The following is a 20391-nucleotide window of genomic DNA, read 5'->3' on the forward strand; positions in this document are numbered from 1 at the left end:
CGCTCTTTCAGCGACTCACCATCGTTGCCTCCGTTCTCTCTGCACAGCCGCCTCCGCCGAAATCACAGCGGCTTCAGCGCCATCGCCCGCTCGAAGCCACGCCGCCTTCTCCATCCGCCGGATTCGCACCACTGACCCGCCGCATGCTCTCGCTGGTTTCACAGCCGCGAATCGCTCGCACGGAAACAACTCGTCCAGTCACGATGCCACGCAGCCGTGGTCGCTGCTGCTAGCACAGAGCCGGGGCTGCACCGCCTTCCTCCAGCACGTCGTTCAGGTTGCTCCAAGCATTGACACTGTGGCGGTTACAAGGATTTAATGAAAGAAAATTTGGCTTGCAATTTCAACATTGTTTCGAGCTTAACTAAAAATATAGAAAAAGTTGGGATGTTATAAATTGTTTTAATAATATCTTCCCAAATAGCTTTGGAGAAAAAAAGATAGCAAGAGAGGGGATGAGAGAAAATAGTGAATATAGTGTTAATAGACTTGTGAGGTTCATTATTTAAAATAAAATATTATATATATTTTTTTAAAGGAATACAGTAAAATGAAAATTAAAGATATTCTTTTTATTCAAATTGTAATTCATCTTTATTCGATCTTCACTGTATCTTCCAAATGCTAGAAATGGCAAATTGCTCAGCAACTTCACTGCAGATGAGATTTCTCCTTCAACATTTTCATTGTTTCCGATCTATTTATATGGGATGGGAGTACTGTGAGTCTGTGATTATAGTCGCACTATATTCAATCTATTTTAAATGTATTATCTAGTATTAGCATGCTTATAGTAATAACACTATATGAGATTTAATAATTGAGGCCTCATCCTTTCGTTTTCTTACCCATGTCCATGTCCATGTGGAAAATCTTTTGACCAAGTCACAACATTATCCGGAAATTTCTCCACCACTCATTTACTAAAATTGATCTATAAATTGATGATCAAATCCAACACAAAATATCATCCAAAGAGACTCATTTAATATTTAACATCAAAATATGGGTGGAAAAGTAATTTCTTTTCTAAACATTTTGGTCGTTTTTGTTCTCATAATGTCCCCCCAAGTAGCTTTTGCAAGAGAATTTGCGGAGACTACCAATATAATACGTATGCTCTTTAATTTCATCTCTTGTTATTATTAATTCATGTTGTTTTATGAGTTTAGATATATGGTCACAGAATTTTTCATTGATGACGAGTCGCTAATAACTCTTTAACTGTCGTGTTGTTTCAAAATTAAAGCACGATCGATGTTTTTATAAACAATAACTGATAAAAGAGTGTATTGTTGCTAATATATTTTTATTTGTGGAAGCCGAAACAAAAAAGGCGTCATCATCCATCACGGTTAGACCTATTCGGGGCCCAGGTCACAAGCGCCGCAGATGTAGTTACCAGAATTTGTGTAAGAAAACGCCACCTTCCGCTCAGACCAAACCTTGAGAATCCAAGCTCAAACACCCAATAGTTGAAGAGTTGAAGTACAATACTACCTCGGTCCCCCAAATTTTGACATACTTTGACCCGCCACGGGTTTTGAAAAATATAATGAAAAGTGAGTTGAAAAAGTTGGTGGGATGTGAGTCCTACTTTTAAAGTACTCCCTCCGTCCCAGATAATTTGGGACATTTTGACCCGGCACGGGTTTTAAGAAATCTAATGGAAAGTGAGTTGAAAAAGTTGGTGGGATGTGTGTCCTACTTTTAAAGTATTAGTTTTATAATAAAATGTGAGTATGAATGAGTTAGTGGATAATGGGGTCCACTACCAAAAATGGTAAAAGTGAAGTGGGACAAATTATGTGGGACGACCCGAAATGAAATACTGGGTCGAATTATTTGGGACGGAGGGAGTATTAGTTTTATAATAAAATATGAGTAGAAATGAGTTAGTGGAATATAGGGTCCACTATCAAAAATGGTAAAAAGTTAAGTGTGTCAAATTTTTAGGAACATGCCAAAATAGTAAACTGTGTCAAAATTTGGGGGACCGATGTAGTATTAAGTAATTTCAAATAAAACAATCCAAACTGTATGGTGTTTATGATTATGTCGATATATGTCGCTTCTTATTTTGTTTGAGTTAAAACAATATTGTGGTCCTTGTTTAAGGTTCTGTGAGTTATATGAGTAAGTTTTATCCTTTGAAATTGGCAAATTCATCAAAAACCAAAATTATGAGAATCAAACCTTAATATTTTTTTATATAGATAGAAAGCTTCACAAAATATTATCAAGTTTTAAATAATATCCGAGTTAGATATTAATATGCTCCAAAGGTTAAGCAATCATTGGGATGAAATTGACATCGCGCAACCAAATACTAATTCCAACATGACCTTGGCGAGAAAGAAGTCATCATCCATCGCCTATAAACCAATCCCACGCCGCCGGGAGGGTGGTTACAAGACTAAATGCAGGCCTCCTCCTGCCCAAACTGAACCCTGAGTAGCAAAGCCCAAATAACCGATGATTGAATCACAAATATTAATCAGTTCCAAATAAAATATTCCAAACTGTATTAGTGTGTTTATGAATATAGTCGATATATGTAATTTTAAGTGTGTTTCAGTTAACGGAGACTCTTGTCCGTTTCATCATGTTGCGCCGACTATTAGTCCTTATTTAGTCAATGCAAATGAATATTTAAATATTGCTTTCGATTTGTTAAACAAAATGATACTGCTACTTAAAAGGGGAAATGACTCAACTACTATAGAACATACTAAAATGGCAAAATGACTCTATTACTATAGAACGAAGGGAGTACTATCCGGAGATATTTAGATTTTGAATTGGCTTTTTCTACTACTCCCTCCATCTACCAATAAACTTTTTATTTTTTCATTTTCGTCCGTCCACCAATAAACTTTTAATTTGTTTTTTATTATTTTGGTAATGGACACAACCAAATTCCACTAAATTTATCTAACTCAAATTTTATTATAAAAGTAAGATCACATTTGACAAATATTTTCCACCAACTTTCTACTGCATTAATATTTTTTAAAACCTGCTACGGATCAAAATTCCGCTTGTATTGGTGGACACATGGAGGGAGTAATAAACAATTAGACAAAATACAGTAATTAAGTAAAATATTTGCAAGGTGATATTCTAAAGCTAACACTAATATTCTCCTTTTTGAATAATCTATAATCTAGAGTGTCATCACACTCAAAATTACTTGCACGAAGAAAAAGTTAGACATAAGAGAATACCTTGAGGGTATGAGTGATATTTTTTGTTATTTCAGAAATTACAGTATCAGTCAGATCAAACAGCGGTTTCAAACATTGTCGACCCTGAAATGCATTACACCGTCTCCCTCTTCTGGCGAAATCCTAAACGGCAAAACAAACAGGGCCTAAAATTATTGAGGTTGCTTCATTTTCATTCCCCATATGCCATGTGCTTGTGGAAAATCTTTACGTCACCACATCTACGTCAATCTTGGAATAATTACATTGAATTTTCTCAATTCCTATAAACCAAAGAAAAGTAGCTAACTATTCTCTTCCACTCAATATTGCTCATATTTATCTATAAATAATGAGAAAATCCAACACAAACATCTCATCCAAAAATACTAATTTAACAAAAATTCAACCTCAAATATGGGTGGGAAAGTAGTTGCTCTTCTTAACATTTTGATCGTAATTGTTCTCATAATGTCCCCCCAAGTCGCTTTGGCCAGGAAACTTGCGCAGAATACCGATGCATGTATGTTCTTTTAATCTCACTATTATGTACTCCCTCCGTCCCATAAAGATTGTCCTATTTTTCTATTTAGGTACGTCCCACAAAGTTTATCCCATTTTACTTTTTACTATTTTTGATAGTGGACCTCATATTCCACTAACTCATTACTACTCACATTTTATTATAAAACTAATATATAAAAGTAGAATCCACGTTCCACTAACTTTTTCAACTCCCTTTTCATTACATTTCTTAAAATCTGTGTCCGGCCAAAGTGGGACACTCTTTGTGGGACGGAGGGAGTAGTATTCAATTAATGTAAATTTATGATTATACATACATATATGTTTAGCGTACGAGTGCTTAGATAATGAATAGTTGAATATGTACATGTATAACCTTAGTAAATAATTAGATCACATATTTGATGTATGTGTCCTTGTTTTGATTGAAAACACACATACACACACAAAATTATGTGTAACAAATGAAGATCCAAATCCAAACTCATACTTTAGTTTGAACATGATTGTAATAACTTAGTATGCATTGCGATAAGGTTTTATGAATCTTACATGTTTAATATTGTACGTATATTTTTATTTTATCTTTGGATTTAGCGAGAAAGCCGCCGTTTAGCCGAAGAGCACTCGATCCCAAACGATCTGTTTGCCGCAATCCTAACAGGCCGTGCGTTCCTTCTTCACCACCTCATTACACCTCGCAACTTCCCTGAGAAATTGCAGTCCCATATCTGAACTGAAATCGATCAGTTTTATCGATACAGAACTACGTATTCGTACTATAACAAATACCTACGTGGGCGCTTAAATACTAGTAGTAAAATAAAGAGACATCATTTGTTAATGCTTTTACATAGGATTATGGATGAAAGCTGTTCTAATTCTGTTCAAGTGTGCAATGTAATGCTTAATCTTATAATACCACTTATTAATAATGTGGTATATTGTAATTTTCGTGTTTTTGTATATTTTACTGTATGTGTTGGGGATATTTAATGTAGAGGATTACATAGGAGTAAAATTTATTAAAACGTTACTCCACAAGAATACGAGTGTACAAAAGCTATTACACTCAAAAATCCTTTCACCATTTGTTCTCCTAGACTGAACAAAAACTAATCCGAGTGTACAAAAAAAACTTATTAAGTGCTAATTGAACAGATCAGTGGAACCCTGTCGAGATGATGACGGATGACCTAACGTAATGGCTATTTGTTGATTTAGTGGTCGAATGGTAAATGTATGAAATCAAAGATCATTTGTGTAACGCCCCTTTTTTTCGAATCCTAATTTTCGGGTTATAAAATTTTTACATTAAATGCCTTTAATGCTATGGTATGTGGATTAATTGATGAGTGATTAATTGCATGGTTTCTTTCTGACCTAATTGTGTATTGGAGTTGAGATTGATTGAATAGTCAAAATGTGGAAAATATAACGTGGTTGTTGAATAGTTAAAGATGTGGAAAATATGATGTGGTCGTTGAAAGGTCAATGTGTTGAGAAAATGAGGTGGAAGTAAAGAAATGGTTGATTTTGTGTGAATACTTTGATGCGGAGTAATATAATTGTGGCGAATTATTTCCCAAGGGATGAGTGAGACTAAATAGGATTTTCATAAAATATCCTACACATTTTATTTGGAATTTTCGACCCTTATTATTATTGGAGAAGAAATCCTATTTTTCTTGGATTTAATTATTTGCTTGGGATAATTATCCAAATTAAATCCAAAGTCCAATTATTCTATGGAATTTTCGACCCCATGTTTATTTCATGGAGATTTTCGAAATCTCCTATTTGTGGGAAGAAGGAATTATTTATTATATTATTTGATCCCTTATTTATTCTCTTCCATGAATAAATATAGATGTTCTAGCATATCTTACCATATCTAAGAAGATCTTGTCATATCCTATTTAAATTAGGATTTTAATTTGAATCCTTGTGTAGAGATTCAAAAATCACGCCACTTCCTATTTTTATTTGGGAGGATTTATTATTTTATTCTACTCCGTGATATTTTATTCTACTCCGTAAAATATCCAAATAAAATCATAGACTAATTAAATAGCCCAGAATTCGTAACCTCCTTATTTCTCCCCATAAAAACCGCCACCTTCCACCATCAAATCTCCCCAAATCTCCTCAAATCTTTAATGAATTTAATTAAAGATATTATATCTTGCACTCTATAACTACATGAAAAAACCTAAACCTAAAATCAGAAAAAAAAAAAAAAAAAAAACGCCTCCCACTCTTGAAAAATCACGCCTCCCCACTTCTCCACTTCTTCTTCAACTTGTTTTCTATTTTATTCAAGATCTCTTCATTCTTTACCAAGAATTGAAGTTGAAATTCAAGAATTATTGAAGAATCAAGGTTATTACTTTGTTCTACCGTTCGTTCTATCAAGAAAAGGTATTTCTATATCAATCATTTTCTCATCTAATCGATTAATCGGTGTTCTTGAACCCTCATGCATATAGATCGAGTGAAAAGGGGAAACCAATTGATGAATGAGATGTATGTGCGTGTGTGAGTGTCTCGGTGTGCGTGCGTGTGTGTTGTGTGTGTGCGTGTGACGTGTGTTGTGAAACACTCATGCGTGACACGTTTTGATGATAGATCTGGAGTTGTTGTGCGAATAAAAGTGATATGATAATTAGATATTGATTTTGAACGGTGATATTAAAACGAATTAATTGGAAAAGGGAAACGTGGGAACATGCATGATTTTTGAATCCAGGTTCGAAACTGATTTGTGATACACATAAATTTAAAGGTGACAATTCGCGCTCTCAGCGTGATAGCAAGGAGAAGAGTATATTTGCAAGCTAAGCCGTCGAGGTGGGCTTTTCTTTTAAAATAAGGACATTGTCCTAAATCGTTATTGATGAGAATGAAATCTGTGTTATCATGCCTTGATTTGTTTTGTCGTGCCTATCCCTTGTGGCTATGCCACTATTGATTTAATCGAATTCGGATCCTCGTAGAGCCGCAAACTCTACTTGGATTAGTGTACACCAATGTTAGACCGAGTGTTGGCGTACGGGTCGGCCGGTCTAGTGACCTGGATTGCGGCCGCATTCCTTGTCATGCAGAATGAGGATATGGTAAACGTCGATGAGAAAAATGGTTGCGCGACCGTGATTTTGGATAAATGATATATATTGTGGTGCCTCAGGCCTTTCTAAAGATAAAACCCGATGGACACTTGAAAATGGCATGATAACTATTTTTGTGATAAAACTGTTTTCGGCATGAGTCCACTGAGTATGTTTATAGTACTCAGCCTTGCATGTGTTTTTCCTATGTGCAGGTTGGGCGATGACGAGCAGTTGGCGGTGTCGAGCAGGAAATAATAATAATATGATCAGTTTGAAACTTCGAGTGTCGTTGTGTCTTCATACATAGCTTCACCTTTCTCTTGGTTGCTTCCGCTGAAACAAGAAACTTATGATTGTTTGGTTGAGTTTGAACTATTTTATTTCGTTGGGATATTGAGACATGATATGGGTTGGATTATTTTGAAACCTTGTCATTTTGGGAATGCTAGTTGTGATAGCCCTTTTTCATTGAATCTCATTGCTAAGGCATTATTCTTCTCTTACTTAATTTTTCATTAAATACTTTGGTAAAATCCCTTTAAATGAAACCATAGCCTATGATCTTTATTGCATTTAAGTCCGCCTAGTTAACGACCGCTGTATTTATTATACCCTAGAAGGGCGAGTCGTTACAGTTGGTATCAGAGCTTCAGTTCTTTCCGCTCTGGACCCAAGAGTCTTATTGAATTTAAGTCTAAGAATGTGAAAATTGATTAAGTGATATTCATCGAAGGCTCAACACCACGACTCGTCTCCGCTCAACCACGATGAATGAGGTAACAAGTATATTGATGAATACTGATTTGAATTATGAAATGTTGGAAATTGCAATGAATGGAAATTGTTGTGACATCTTGAGATTTCCTTGGAGTATGAAATGATGAATATACATGAATGTGAAATTTCTACTTTTGACTATGCCAAAAATGATGAATGTTGTTATGCAAATGAAAATGTGTTAAGACTTCTATGAGTTGAATAAATGAGATGCTATATGATTGTGATTACTCGATAGTATGATGAACGACATCTATGAGAATGAACATGAGCATGCTGCTATACATAGTTGTAAATTGTGTTGTGAATGAAAATTTTGTGACGATATCGAACTTGGAGGCATCAAACGCCGAATGCGTGGCGAGCGACTTATGAGAACGAATTGCGAATCGTCGAAATGCGAAAACATACGAACCTTTTGCCGCGGAAATGAAATTCCGTCTACTCTTGATATGATACTACCTTCACACCTCCATCGTTCGACACAAATATATATATATATATATATATATATATATATATATATATATATATATATATATATCCATCATACTCTCACCATCATTTGAAACCTCATACACTATTGATTTTTCCGATCCTTGTACTGATGCTGAGATTTCCTTTTTGTAGATGGTTAACCGGTACTATGCACCGATGCGAGACCATTACGCAAAGAACAAAGTTTTCCCTGTTGAAACCTACCAAGAATTTGAATGGGATGGAAAGTCTTTTCTCCTAACCTACGTCACCGAATTCTACGACCACTGGATGGACGCATACGCGTATGGTGGAGCTACCCATCACGCGGGGATCTCGAGATTGATCCATGAAGAGATCGCTTTAGGTTCTTTCCCTAAGGTTTTCGTATGTAAATTGGAGTGTATCCAACTGATCAAGAAGAGATTCCCGACCCACCTGAGTCGTTGGTACGACAACCGGGACCTGGCTTCAAACAAGTTTCCTCAACCCACTTCTACTGATTAGTATAATGGAGGTAAGGGTCGAATCCCACGAGGATGGACACGTTTTGATAACTGCGGTGACTTTCCTGGGTGTTTTGGTTAGCTACCACGCTTGGGTTGAGATTTTACCTAGGCAATAAATAAAGGTGGTACTCTACTGACTAGTAGGCGTAAAAATAACAGGCATGTGGTAGTGTTGGTGAAAATAGGGGACAAGGTGTCTCAGAGGCATATGGAAAGTAGACAGTTACTAAAAGATGAAATCTAGACAACAAGGTGCCCTCTGACAGGTCTGGACAGTACAACTGAAAAGTAGGGAACAAAAGCAAAAGTAACTTAAAAGTAAAGTGGTCCAAACTAAAGTTGATTTTGATGTTTTCTTCTTCACCAAGCATTAACGAAATTCAGATAAACACAAACACCATGACTGGACTTCAGATTCAGAACCTCAAACTCAAGATCCATTGATTAAAATGCTCAAACTTAAAACAAACGATGAAACTGCAATTTTACTTCTACTGACTGACATGCAAAGTGGTGATCACGGCGCAGAACAGAAACTCATGCACGAAAATTTGACTAAATGTAACTACAACTTCAAATCTACAACTCCAGATAAGAAAACACTTAGAAATTAAAAGCAACAACTGGATCTAATTTTCCTAGGCAGAATGAAGTAAACTCGAACCAAAGCGACATACGAAATAGAAACTTCATACTTTAAGCGTCGGAACTTCACAAAGTATTTCAAAAGGCAACAACGATGAGTGTTTGCAACAAAACCAACAACGAAAGCAAGTAAATATTAAACTAGAAAGCAAAGTAACGATTGTTTTGCCACTTCGGGCGATGATACTGCTATACTACTACGATAACTGGCTGGAACGGTGGATCGATGACTTCTCCGGCAAACTTTTTGACGTCAAGTGACCATGGCTGTGGCGAGGAACGAGAGATTGGATAATGTTGAAGGAACTAATCTTTTAGAGAGAATTCTACTAAGTGTATTTCTCAACCGAGAACTAAGGGCCGAACTGTTTCTCTCTCTCCAAGTTGCTTCTTTTATAGGGAGGCTTACCCTTGTTTTTAGGGTAGACTTCCTTCACGTTTTGACTTTTCTGCCCTTGGTAATGATCATCCCAGCTATCCTTCTTCTCCATCTCGAGCCTTTTCTCTGGCATGCATCCTGGTCAGTATTGCACCCTTCTAGCGCCCTTTTCACTTGCGTCACCTGAATCGTCTCCTACTGACTTGGATCCTTCAATCCTGCACACTTGAGCAACTGTTTTGCAGATAATACATGCATTTCACTACATACTGACTAGTAACCAAGGCTTAGAATACGACTTATCAATCCACGACCTACCTTCTCCTTGGAGTGAATGGACTGCCCAAGCTGCGTTACCATTTACGTGGTTCAGTCCGCTGGAGTACACGCCCCGAGGCGATATGATTGGCTTGCTAGGAGTGTTACTCCCAGCCATGGCAGCTGCGAGGGATGGACCGCCGCTTAGTCCCCCACCGCTCAAGTATGCGCCGAGTTAGGCCCGTCGATGGAGATATCATCGCGATAAGGAGCCGCATGTTGATCGTGTCCCTACTAAGCCAAGGCTTAGGGCTAATGCGGCTAACCCTTTGATCATACATGGGAATGTGGAAGAGATGCGTGCGACAACCCCTCCATACGTTGTAGAAATGGACGAGGATGAGGAACCCTACGGCGAAGGGCATGAGTTGGGCATGGAAAATGTCGATGAGGACGAGGACCCTGAGGAGGACATGAACGGAATCGACTAGGATAATAGTCGCGGAATACTTGTTTTGTTTCCTGATAAGACTAATTTCATGCATCGGTTATGTGATGAAAAATCACCATTTACTGGGTCTAACACAATTTTTAAGCCATGTGTGTGAAGGAATTCGCCAGGTCCAGGAAGAACTGAAGGCAGTAAACCAGCGAAGGAAAATAAGGCGAAAAGTGAGCAGGATCAAGAAAGAAAAAGGCTAGACGAGGGGGAATCCGAGGCCGAGGGCAAAAAGACTATTCACACGAAAGAGCCCCAGCTGGACCCACCTCCATGCCTATATAAGGAGGAGCATGCAACACACGAGATATACACGATTTAGCTCTCAGCTCACACACACACTCACACACTTGGGAAAAATGGGGATTCTTGGGTAGCGTAGTGGTTCGTCTTCGAGAAATTCTGTTGCAACACCGTCCTCAAGGAGGGCGAAGATACAATTGTTTACTTTTCAGCTTTCGCGTTTTGATTTCTGTCGAACTTCACCGTTTCGAAGCCGATTGCTCGTTTGCTATTTATCGTTTATCTATGAATTTTATTTTACGTCATGATGGTGTTGATTCTGCGTTGATTTATGTTGATTTTATGTTTTGAGGAGTTTTGTTTCGGAGGTTGATTGTTATTCTCTGCTTTGGATGTTTTGTGTACTTGATCTGGGAAATATGAGTTGATCTGTGGTTGTTGTTGTTGATCTGTGGTAAATCGGCGAATCTGTAGTTATGGAGATGATTTTGGTAGGAGTTTGCCTCGGATGCTTGGATCCGGAGTGGATTTAGCATTCGGAGTGTGGATCTGAACAGGGGAACTGAGTTGTTCATGGATTTTGAATTTTTGCTTTCGTTTTTGCTTTGCTTCATCTAGGAGATAGAGATCTGAGTTTTTGTTGGGTTTCTCGGCGTTTTTTTTCTGACGTCCGATTTGTTGGTCGCCGTTGAGGGGCGGGCGTTGTTCGTTTTGTAGGTAGTTAGGCTTAGAGTTGTTGGTTTTTTTTCTAACGTCCGATTTGTTGAACGTAAATGTTTACATCATGTTTCAGTTAAATTCCGATGATGCTTTGCGTTTTGTAGATAGTTAGGCTTAGAGTTGGTTATTTTGCAGCTTTTTGGTCGTACGTTTCTATTTTTGGAAAAATGGTCTCCACTGCATGCATCGAGTCTGTTTAGCTAGATTAGGTAGCAATATTACTAGATCTAGGAAGTTTGATGAGATAGTGATGATATGATGTCAATTTGTGTTACATGGTTGTTTTCCGTTTCTTAGATCTAGGTATAGTTAAATTTCTTTTCCTTTGTCTAGTATAAGTTCCTCAACCCCAAGTTGCGTGGCAGCAGCCATACCACCCAAAAGCCCTTTAAATGCATGATTTCGCATCTGTCCTCGTGGGCTCGATCCCTACTTCCCTATGCTAATTCTAGTATACGTGGGTTGAGGGTTTTGAAGTGATATTCTGTGTGTCCGACGACCGAGATCTTTCAGCGTTCCGTGAGTTCCTAGACCTTGTGATCTAGTGGATTCTTTGGACCCAGGAAGCTTGATATTCCTTATTGTGCACGCAGTTTAAAAATATCTCAGTATCAATCATTGTGAAATTTTCTATCGCTGCTTAACATGATGTCATTCTATCGCACAAGTTCCTTTTGCTAAATGAGCAATGATCTTTTCGCTACCCTATGATGCATTTGATCCTCGATAAGATAACTTTTGACACTGCTCTTTTGTTATCCACCGAGAACAAACTCCTCAAACGGAGAAACAGGGCAGCGTGTCACAACCCATTTCGCCGCCTCCACCTCCACCGCATCCGGTCAATCGGGAAATCGTGAAGCTATTCTTAGAGTAGAAGCCACCTATGTTTGACGGACATGGAGAGTCGGCCAAGGCTGAATCTTGGATCCGTGCAATAGAGTGCATCTTCACGATTTTGGGATGTAATGATAGAGAACGAATGAGTTGTGTGACCCACCAACTAACCGAGGCAGCTGACTTTTGGTGGGATACTAGAACGAAGACCATGCCATGAGATCAAGTAGAGGCGATGACATGGGAAGGTTTCAAGACTGAAATATACAACAAGTATGTGCCGAAGAGCTACCGGAAAGCAAAGGCATCCGAGTTCCACAATCTGACCCAAGGACGCATGACGGTGACCGAGTACGATCGAGCACTCAATAGCATGACCCGGTACACCTCTGATCAAGTCGATACTGACGAGAAGCTGTCCGACAAGTTCCGTGAGGGACTAAGACCTGAGATAAGAATGTCGTTGGCTAGTCGAGGGAGACTCCCCTACACTGAAGCATTAGCACCCGCACTGGATATTGAGGCAGCGATGCCTAAGGAGAAAGCTAAGGACAACACTACCTCGTCTCTACCTCCATCACACTACTTCCGAGAGAAAAGGAAGTGGGACGATTCTAGGACTTCCTACGACGGAAAACGGCACAAGTCGAATCAGCATCGATCCCAGCACGGAGGAGGGCAACATACGTCTAGCCAGAGAGGAGACTACCGACCTAGGGCACCGCAGTGCAATGTGTGTTCTAAGTACCATTTCAGAGAATGCCGATATCAGAACGTTATCAAGTGCTACATTAAATATGCAACATTTGCTTTTCGGCACGGGATTTTATGTAGTATTGTTTTGTGAGTTAATTAAGAGAGAGTAAAGTAAGAGAGAAGAAAAAGTAGAGAGAGTATTGTTTTCATTTTAAAAAACTTTTTATTTTTAATGGTACAAACCAAAAAGGAAAATGTTGCATTTCTAATTGGACAGAGGGGTGAGAGTATTTATTACTGTATTAAACTACTGGAACAGGGATGTCTTAGACATTATGGAAAATTAGCGGCAGGTTAGCCTAGTTCCATACAAGACAACGTTTTCATTGGTTTCAACTTTTATGCAATGCTGCTGATCCAACAGAGTATTAACATTATTAATGAGCAAAAAGATGGCCCAATATATTAGTGGTATAGAAAGATAAAGCTAAAACAGAGCAGTCCAGAAGTTGGGCCATATTTAAACATTAAACTCATTATTGGGCTGTTTGCCATAATAATAAAGAAAAAAACAAGGATTTGGATTTTTGTCGGAGTTATAACATTTTTCTGGAGAGTGGCATTTTCTTGCCGGAATTTGTAAGTTCTGGCTGACGGTGTTTGTCTTCCCTCGAATCCCTCCAATTTCGTTTGAGGTATTGAAATGTACACATTACTGCTATATTTCGAATCGTATATCCATCTTCTATTAATGAAAATTAGTTTTTACATGTATTTTCTATTTCTATTTTTACTTATTAAATTAAAATTATATTACACTTTATTTGTATTTTATATAACTATATTTTGATTATGTTTATTTTTATTTAAATTATGTACTATATGTAATCATGTACTCTCATCGTCTTATCATAAGTAATTAACTTTTTTTTGGTATGGAATTTAAGAAAATAATATTTGTTGAGTTAAGTGGAAGATAAAGATTAGATAAAGTAAGAGATAGTAAAATGTTGCTTTTTTTTTTCTGAAAAATGATATGAATCACATGAGATGGAAAAGCCTAGAATAGAAGGTTGATCACTAATGAGACAAAAGGAATAGTTTTTAAATGTAAATTGTATATTAATCTATTTTCTTTTGTGTGTGTTTAATTTTCAGTTGTTTTACTTTATAATTTTTTTAACTAAGCAATTTTTAGTTGTTTATTGAAGTTATTTATTTTAAAGTTTTCATAAAGCTTATTTTCAATATGAACTAATAAAAATAAAATAAAAATTCGTAGTAGTAAGTATTTAGTACTCCACTTAATAGCATCAGCAATGGTGTCCCTTACCCTCAGGCAGCTCATCTTTCGGGACGGGATGGTAAGGACACCCTTTGCAAGTGTAACAACCCACTGGGAAGGGAAGGGCGAGGATTAATAAATTTTCTCACTTTCCTAAATATTGCCGTATTATTTTTTTTCCTTTTTTTTTATTTTCATTTTTTTATCCCTCAATTCATTCCAAAATCATTTATAAATGCTCCATTCATTACATAATTTTTTCACACCTAACAAACTATTTCTCACTCATTTTTCTCTCTTAAAATTTTCATTTGCATTCTCAATTCAAGTATGGCTTAACATAGGGGACGAGAGAGACAAACCAAACGACCCACCAAACTCTCAACGTTGTTTTAATGGAAATGATGTTCGCCGCTATAACGATCAACACTTCTCGTATGGCACGGTCACAATAAGTAACACATTACCAATCAATTGAGCTCCTCATGTCTCGTTTGAACATGTCGTCACCATAAGAATAACTTTTTAAGTGAGACATTTCTTTTGGGTACGAAGATTAAGAATAGTGTGTTAGATGGATGATGAATAAAGTAAGAGAGAGTGTTACTCGTTGCTAATACTAAAAATGACTCCATTATCTTGGAATTTCCTAAAATAGAAAAAAGATTCAATCAACAACGAACAGATGGAGTAAATTTTAGCAGTTTGTAATGTTAATTTTTGGAGTTTTTAATGAACTTTTATTAATGAAATGTTTTGATATTAATTGTATTTTTAAATTGAAGAAATGAAATAGTGAAACCCATGAATAATTTATAGATGAATAGTAGTTAAAAAAAAACTAAATTGATGGTTAAAAGTGGTTTGAAACCAATAAATAATTAAGAAATGGGATGAATAACGGTTGACAATACTCTTAGGAGCTACTTGGTATGGTGGAATGGAATGACATTACTACCTACATTCCATTCCTTTACTTGAGATTTTTTTTCCTTGGAATCGTCATTCCATTCCACATGGGAATAGTCATTCCTTACATTTAGCCAAGGAATGGTCATTCTATTCCATATCATTCTCCTTTCTTTCAATTTTAAATTTTAACAAAATTATATAACATATTATCTTAGGGATGTGATCAGGTCCATAAGTGAAATTCTGTCAAAAATCAAAGCAAATCTCAACCATTGGATCCTGTAATGTAACCGTTAGATTAATGCCACGTGTCACCTAATAATGTAGATCGTGTAGTCTAATAATGTAGCTCGGCTAATAATGTAACACGCTGTAGTCTAATAATGTAGATTGTGCAGTCTAATAATGTAGCTTAGTTAATAATGTAACGCTTTTAGTGTAATAATGTATCTCGGGTATTATGATCACAACCATCTAATCTGAGGATCCAAGGGCTGAGATTTGCTTTGATTTTTGACAGAATTTGCCTTATGGACCATAGTGCGCCCCTATTATCTTATATTATATTTAAATTTTAATATCATCTCAATTTTATAATAAAATTAAAATTTCATAATTTTTAATAATTGAACACACACGTGCGCACGCACACGTACGCTCAACACCATACATACACTGATACACACACCCCGCCACCCGTACAAACACACCACCACCCGTACAAACACACCACCACATACACACCATACGTACATGCACACCGCCACACGTGCGCGCGCACACACACACGAGAAAAGTATTTGGCACAATTATTTTTGAATAAATATTGTTTTTTAATCAACATATTAATTATTTATATTTCGTTTCATTTCATTTCATTCCTACGTTATTTGTAGTTACCAAACATAGGAATAGAATCAATCAAGGAATAACAATTTCATTTCATTTTAATTCCTTGTGCTTATCAAGCATAAGAATGGAATGAAAGTGTCATTCTATCATACCAAGAAGCTCCCTTATCTAGTGCGCACATTGACAGAACAACTAATTTTTAAAATTTAAGTTCTTTTCCAAACATGCTAACAGAACCAAATATCTAAACGCACATGCTATACCACAACCCGCATGTATCCTTGCAAATTCCGATTCCTTTTTTCATTTTTATTGTCTTTTTAGATGTGCCTACAGACGGACTAAAAGAGTGCATCGGTTGAAAATACAGTATTCTAACGTGGCTAAAAAGTTTCATGGATGCGGGATTTGGAGGGAATTTTTGGGAATACAATAATACAGTATTAAGAGAAATGATGTACTAATACACACCAAATAAGACTCCTAAAAATAGAGGGTGTTTTATATACAAAATCATGTTTTATTTTTACAATCTTTACTAATACAACAAATTTCTAGTCACAATTAAAATGGGAAGTCCAACCGAGAAAAGAAAAAGAAAAAGAAAAAAAAAACAATAAAAAAGGAGAAAGAATGGCCAAGTCAGAACTCTCCTTGAATCATGAAAAAATATGATTACAAAAAGGAAAAAACTGGTCTTAATTGATGGGCAACAAAAAGAATTAGGAATTGGCATCCTTCATAAAGTTTCAAGGCCATTTTGCTCCAGAGATAAATTCAAATCCCAATTGAAAGCATTCAAAACTAGTGATGAATTCGAATTGGATGATTCCAGAATAAACATCTCAGAGTTAGATACCTTCGTCTTTTCTGATTTCGGATCTATCCACATAACATCGCTTCTCGCCGATGATTTTTCCATTTTCTTGCGATTATTGCTTGCTTTTTCTTCCTCCGAAATCTCACCCCATTTTTCCCTTTTCTGGAGATGAGTCATCCAGTAATTCTTTATATCGTTGTCTGTTCTTCCCGGCAGTTTCGCTGCAATCCCAGACCACCTATTCAATTCAAACAATATTAATTGATTAATACAAATAGTAATTGTGATCAATAATTAATTAATCATCATACTTATTTCCGAGTTCATAATGAAGTTTGGCGATGAGATCCTTTTCTTCTTGATTGAATTCCCCTCTTTTCACATCGGGTTTCAGGTAATTCATCCATCGCAATCTGCAGCTCTTTCCACATCTTTGCAACCCTGAAATTAATATACATATATAATTAATCCCAAATTATATATGATTGATTTCAAATCCATCAGTATTTAAATAAAAAAAGATAAGTATACCGGCAAATTTGGGGAGCAATCGCCAGTTCCAATGGCCGTATTTGAGAATATAAGATCTCAGCTTAGTGTCTTCATCTTGGCTCCAAGCGCCTTTCTTCAACCCATCTTTATCGACATAAGCGGCCTTCACCATTTTTGTCCAATTTCCAAACCTTTGCAACAACCCCACTCTTGTCTATATATGCCCAATTTAGGGGAAAAACTAATTATTGCTTTAGTAGTAATTGATTTGACTTTTCTATTGCTTGATTTTGATTTAATATTAGTCTTGGGGTAGGCGACCGCCTAGTTTAATTAGCACGTGATCTCATTTGCCAAGAGAGAAGCGACATTAGGAAATCGACATTGTTCGAAATTGTTTTTATTCTATTAATTTATAACTAAATGCATTCATGTGTGTGTGGGGTGGTTGGCCTAACTATATTTCTCACTTTCACTATACTTTTGTCAAACCTTGGCTCCTTATATTCTTAATAAAGTTAATGGATTATAAAATAATCTAAGTTCGAGTTTTGGATTTTCTTTTACTTTTCCAAAATTCCATTTTAAGCAACGTCGTGAAGCTGAATTTGCATAATTATTTTAATGTCAGATTAACGCACAAATAATAAATTTTGATTAAATTTTGGTTAAATCCAAACTTTTGATAATTAATACTAATAAAAGTTAAATATTTCATTTATTTTTCTCAATTTTCTCACAAGTCTTATTTGTGTGAGAAAGTATTTAATTGTGCATTCTAATAAATTTTTGTGAATGAGACCGCAAGTAAATTTTTGCTACTGACTTCGTCCCCCAAGTATTGACACACTTTGACCCGGCATGAGTTTTAAAAATTGTAATGGAAAGTGAGTTGAAAAAGTTGATGGGACGTGGATCCTACTTTTGAAATATTAGTTTTATAATAAAATATGACTATGAATGAGTTATTAGAATACGAGGTCCACTACGAAAAATGGTAAAAAGTGAAGTGTGTCAAACTTTCAGGGACGGACCGAAATAGTAAACCGTGTCAAATTTTCAGGGACGGAGGTAGTATCATTTTCCAACACTTAACACATTACCTTATTAATTTTTAAAAACACGCCTGTCATATTAGTAATAAATAATAAGTTAATGATTTTTTTTATAAAAAAGCATTAACTTATTTTCATTAATGAATTTTACATGAGTTCGTTTTCTATTATAAAGGCCCGATTTTTTCAGCTAGGTGTTTTTGGGCCATTTTTTCCCAAGGCCCGATTACCCCGACAGGCCTATTATGCGGACTTTATAGGTCCATTTTGTTATGAGGAGTATTTATTTTTGATAAACATTCCACCTATTTTTTTCCTGTATGGAGTAATTTATTAAATTTGTGTAAAGTCAAAATGGAGCACGAGGAACAAATGAAAGAATTAATAAGAATATTGTAGTACGTACTTTTATGATATTTTCAACTAATATTTAGACGTGAATTATAAATTTTGTTTCCTAACGCTAGAATTTCAATATTTTTTAAAAATATCTAATGCTAATAATTGCATCTTTATTTTTTGTCTTTATTTAAAAAATGTATTTAGTCAACTGTCACCGGAAGGATGTAATTAATTCGTAGCAACTTGAAAGTAGCGTTTAATGCAAAAAAATATAGACCATTTAACGGGCAAATTAACTTGGGCTTTTATTTGATGCATAAAAGCACAGTTTGTATAGTTTTGACAGTTTGTCGTAACTCGTAAGGGCTATAGTTTGTTTTAGACTTAATTAGTGAACTCAAACCAAATTAATAGTACGCATTAACAATTAAAGTATACTCAAGTTCGAGCATTTAATTCACGTTCAATATATCGATATTACTTGTATACTCCCTCCGTCTCACTTTAAAAGTCCCGGTTGAGTTCGGCACGGGTTTTAAGAAATACAAAGGAATATAGGTGAAAAAAGATAATGGAATATGGGTCCTACTTTTTTATATTAGTTTTATAATAAAATGTGAGTGGGAAAAGGTTAGTGAAATGTGGGGCCTAATACCATTTATGGAATATTTCAACCGGGACTCCTAAAGTGGGACATCCAAAAATGGTAAACCGGGACTCCTAAAATGGGACGGAGGGAGTATAATTTTATTACAAACTTAATACTCCCTTCCCTTTGTCCCATAAAAGATGTTTCACTTTCCTTTTTACTTTGTCCCACTAAAGATATCATATTTTGATTTTTAGAAAAAAATTCTCTCACAATAGTATAAATATTATATTTTTTCTTTTCACCAAACACACAAAATAAAAACCTCCTAATATGACGTGGCATCCCATAAGTGTGACATCGTTTATGGGATGGAGAGAGTATTGTATTGTAGGTATTTTAATTGAAACTTTTAATTAATAATTTAATATATTTGTTTAAAATTAGACATAATTGTATGATTTAAGATTTATGTACTATAAATCTTAACTAGTACTCCCTCCGTCTCATTTTAAGTGGAGCATTGACATGAGATTTTATTTAGTGTTGTTTTGTGAGTAAAATTGAGAGAATAAAGTAAGAGGGTTGAAGAAAGTAGAAAGAGTGGTGTTTTTATATTTAGAAATATATATTATTTAGAGAGACATCTCAAAAAGGAAAATATGTCTTTTAGAGTGCAATGAATGGAGTATTATCATAAGATAAATTAATTAATACCCCATTTTCTTTATTTTAATGCAAGAAAGAAGAGACGAATTAAATTAAATAAGCTCTCGACTTGGAGAAAAAACCAGATAACCAGTACTAATTACATTATTCACTTACTTCGATTGTTATATAAATTTATTCCTAAACCAATTATAGTGTTTTATTAGTAAATATATATATTCTAGCCGTCCAAGAAATATAGTCATATTTTCAATCTTGGTACATCTACCAAAATTAATTTATGTCTAATTATAAGAAGTTAATTTCTCTGTCTAATGTGTATCTCATTTTATATTCACTTCTATCTTTCCTTTTTCTTACCCTGAACAAAAGAAATACTCCCTGTCCCATTAGAAATGAAATACTTTTCCTTTTGGTCTGTCCCATTAAAAATAAAACGTTTCTAAAAATGGAAATAATACTTTCTCTATTTTTTCTTCTCTCTTACTTTACTC

General features: G+C 35.7%; 1 protein-coding gene and 2 long non-coding RNA genes across 3 annotated transcripts; 2 read left to right on the forward strand and 1 right to left on the reverse strand.

Moving 5' to 3' along the window:
* Positions 1–984: 984 nt before the first annotated feature.
* Positions 985–2582, forward strand: LOC148927168 (uncharacterized). Its single transcript, XR_016128652.1, has 2 exons — positions 985–1114; positions 1323–2582. It is a non-coding gene; the product is annotated as an uncharacterized LOC148927168 (long non-coding RNA).
* A 986-nt stretch (positions 2583–3568) lies between these two features.
* Positions 3569–10933, forward strand: LOC148927169 (uncharacterized). Its single transcript, XR_016128856.1, has 4 exons — positions 3569–3729; positions 4329–6581; positions 7054–7617; positions 8249–10933. It is a non-coding gene; the product is annotated as an uncharacterized LOC148927169 (long non-coding RNA).
* Positions 10934–16407: 5474 nt separating this feature from the next.
* Positions 16408–17498, reverse strand: LOC148927170 (transcription factor MYB15-like). The gene is made up of 3 exons (XM_089057434.1): positions 17282–17498; positions 17062–17191; positions 16408–16988 (listed from the first exon to the last, which is right to left on the reverse strand). The coding sequence occupies exons 1-3, from the start codon at positions 17412–17414 to the stop codon at positions 16670–16672; spliced, it is 582 nt and encodes a 193-aa protein (XP_088913560.1). The 5' UTR covers positions 17415–17498; the 3' UTR covers positions 16408–16669.
* Between the last annotated feature and the right edge of the window lie 2893 nt (positions 17499–20391).

Source organism: Salvia hispanica, chromosome 4, assembly GCF_029641045.1.
Source record: "Salvia hispanica isolate PSC_SH4W2 chromosome 4, Shi_PSC_v1, whole genome shotgun sequence".
NCBI classification, from domain to species: Eukaryota; Viridiplantae; Streptophyta; class Magnoliopsida; order Lamiales; family Lamiaceae; genus Salvia; species Salvia hispanica.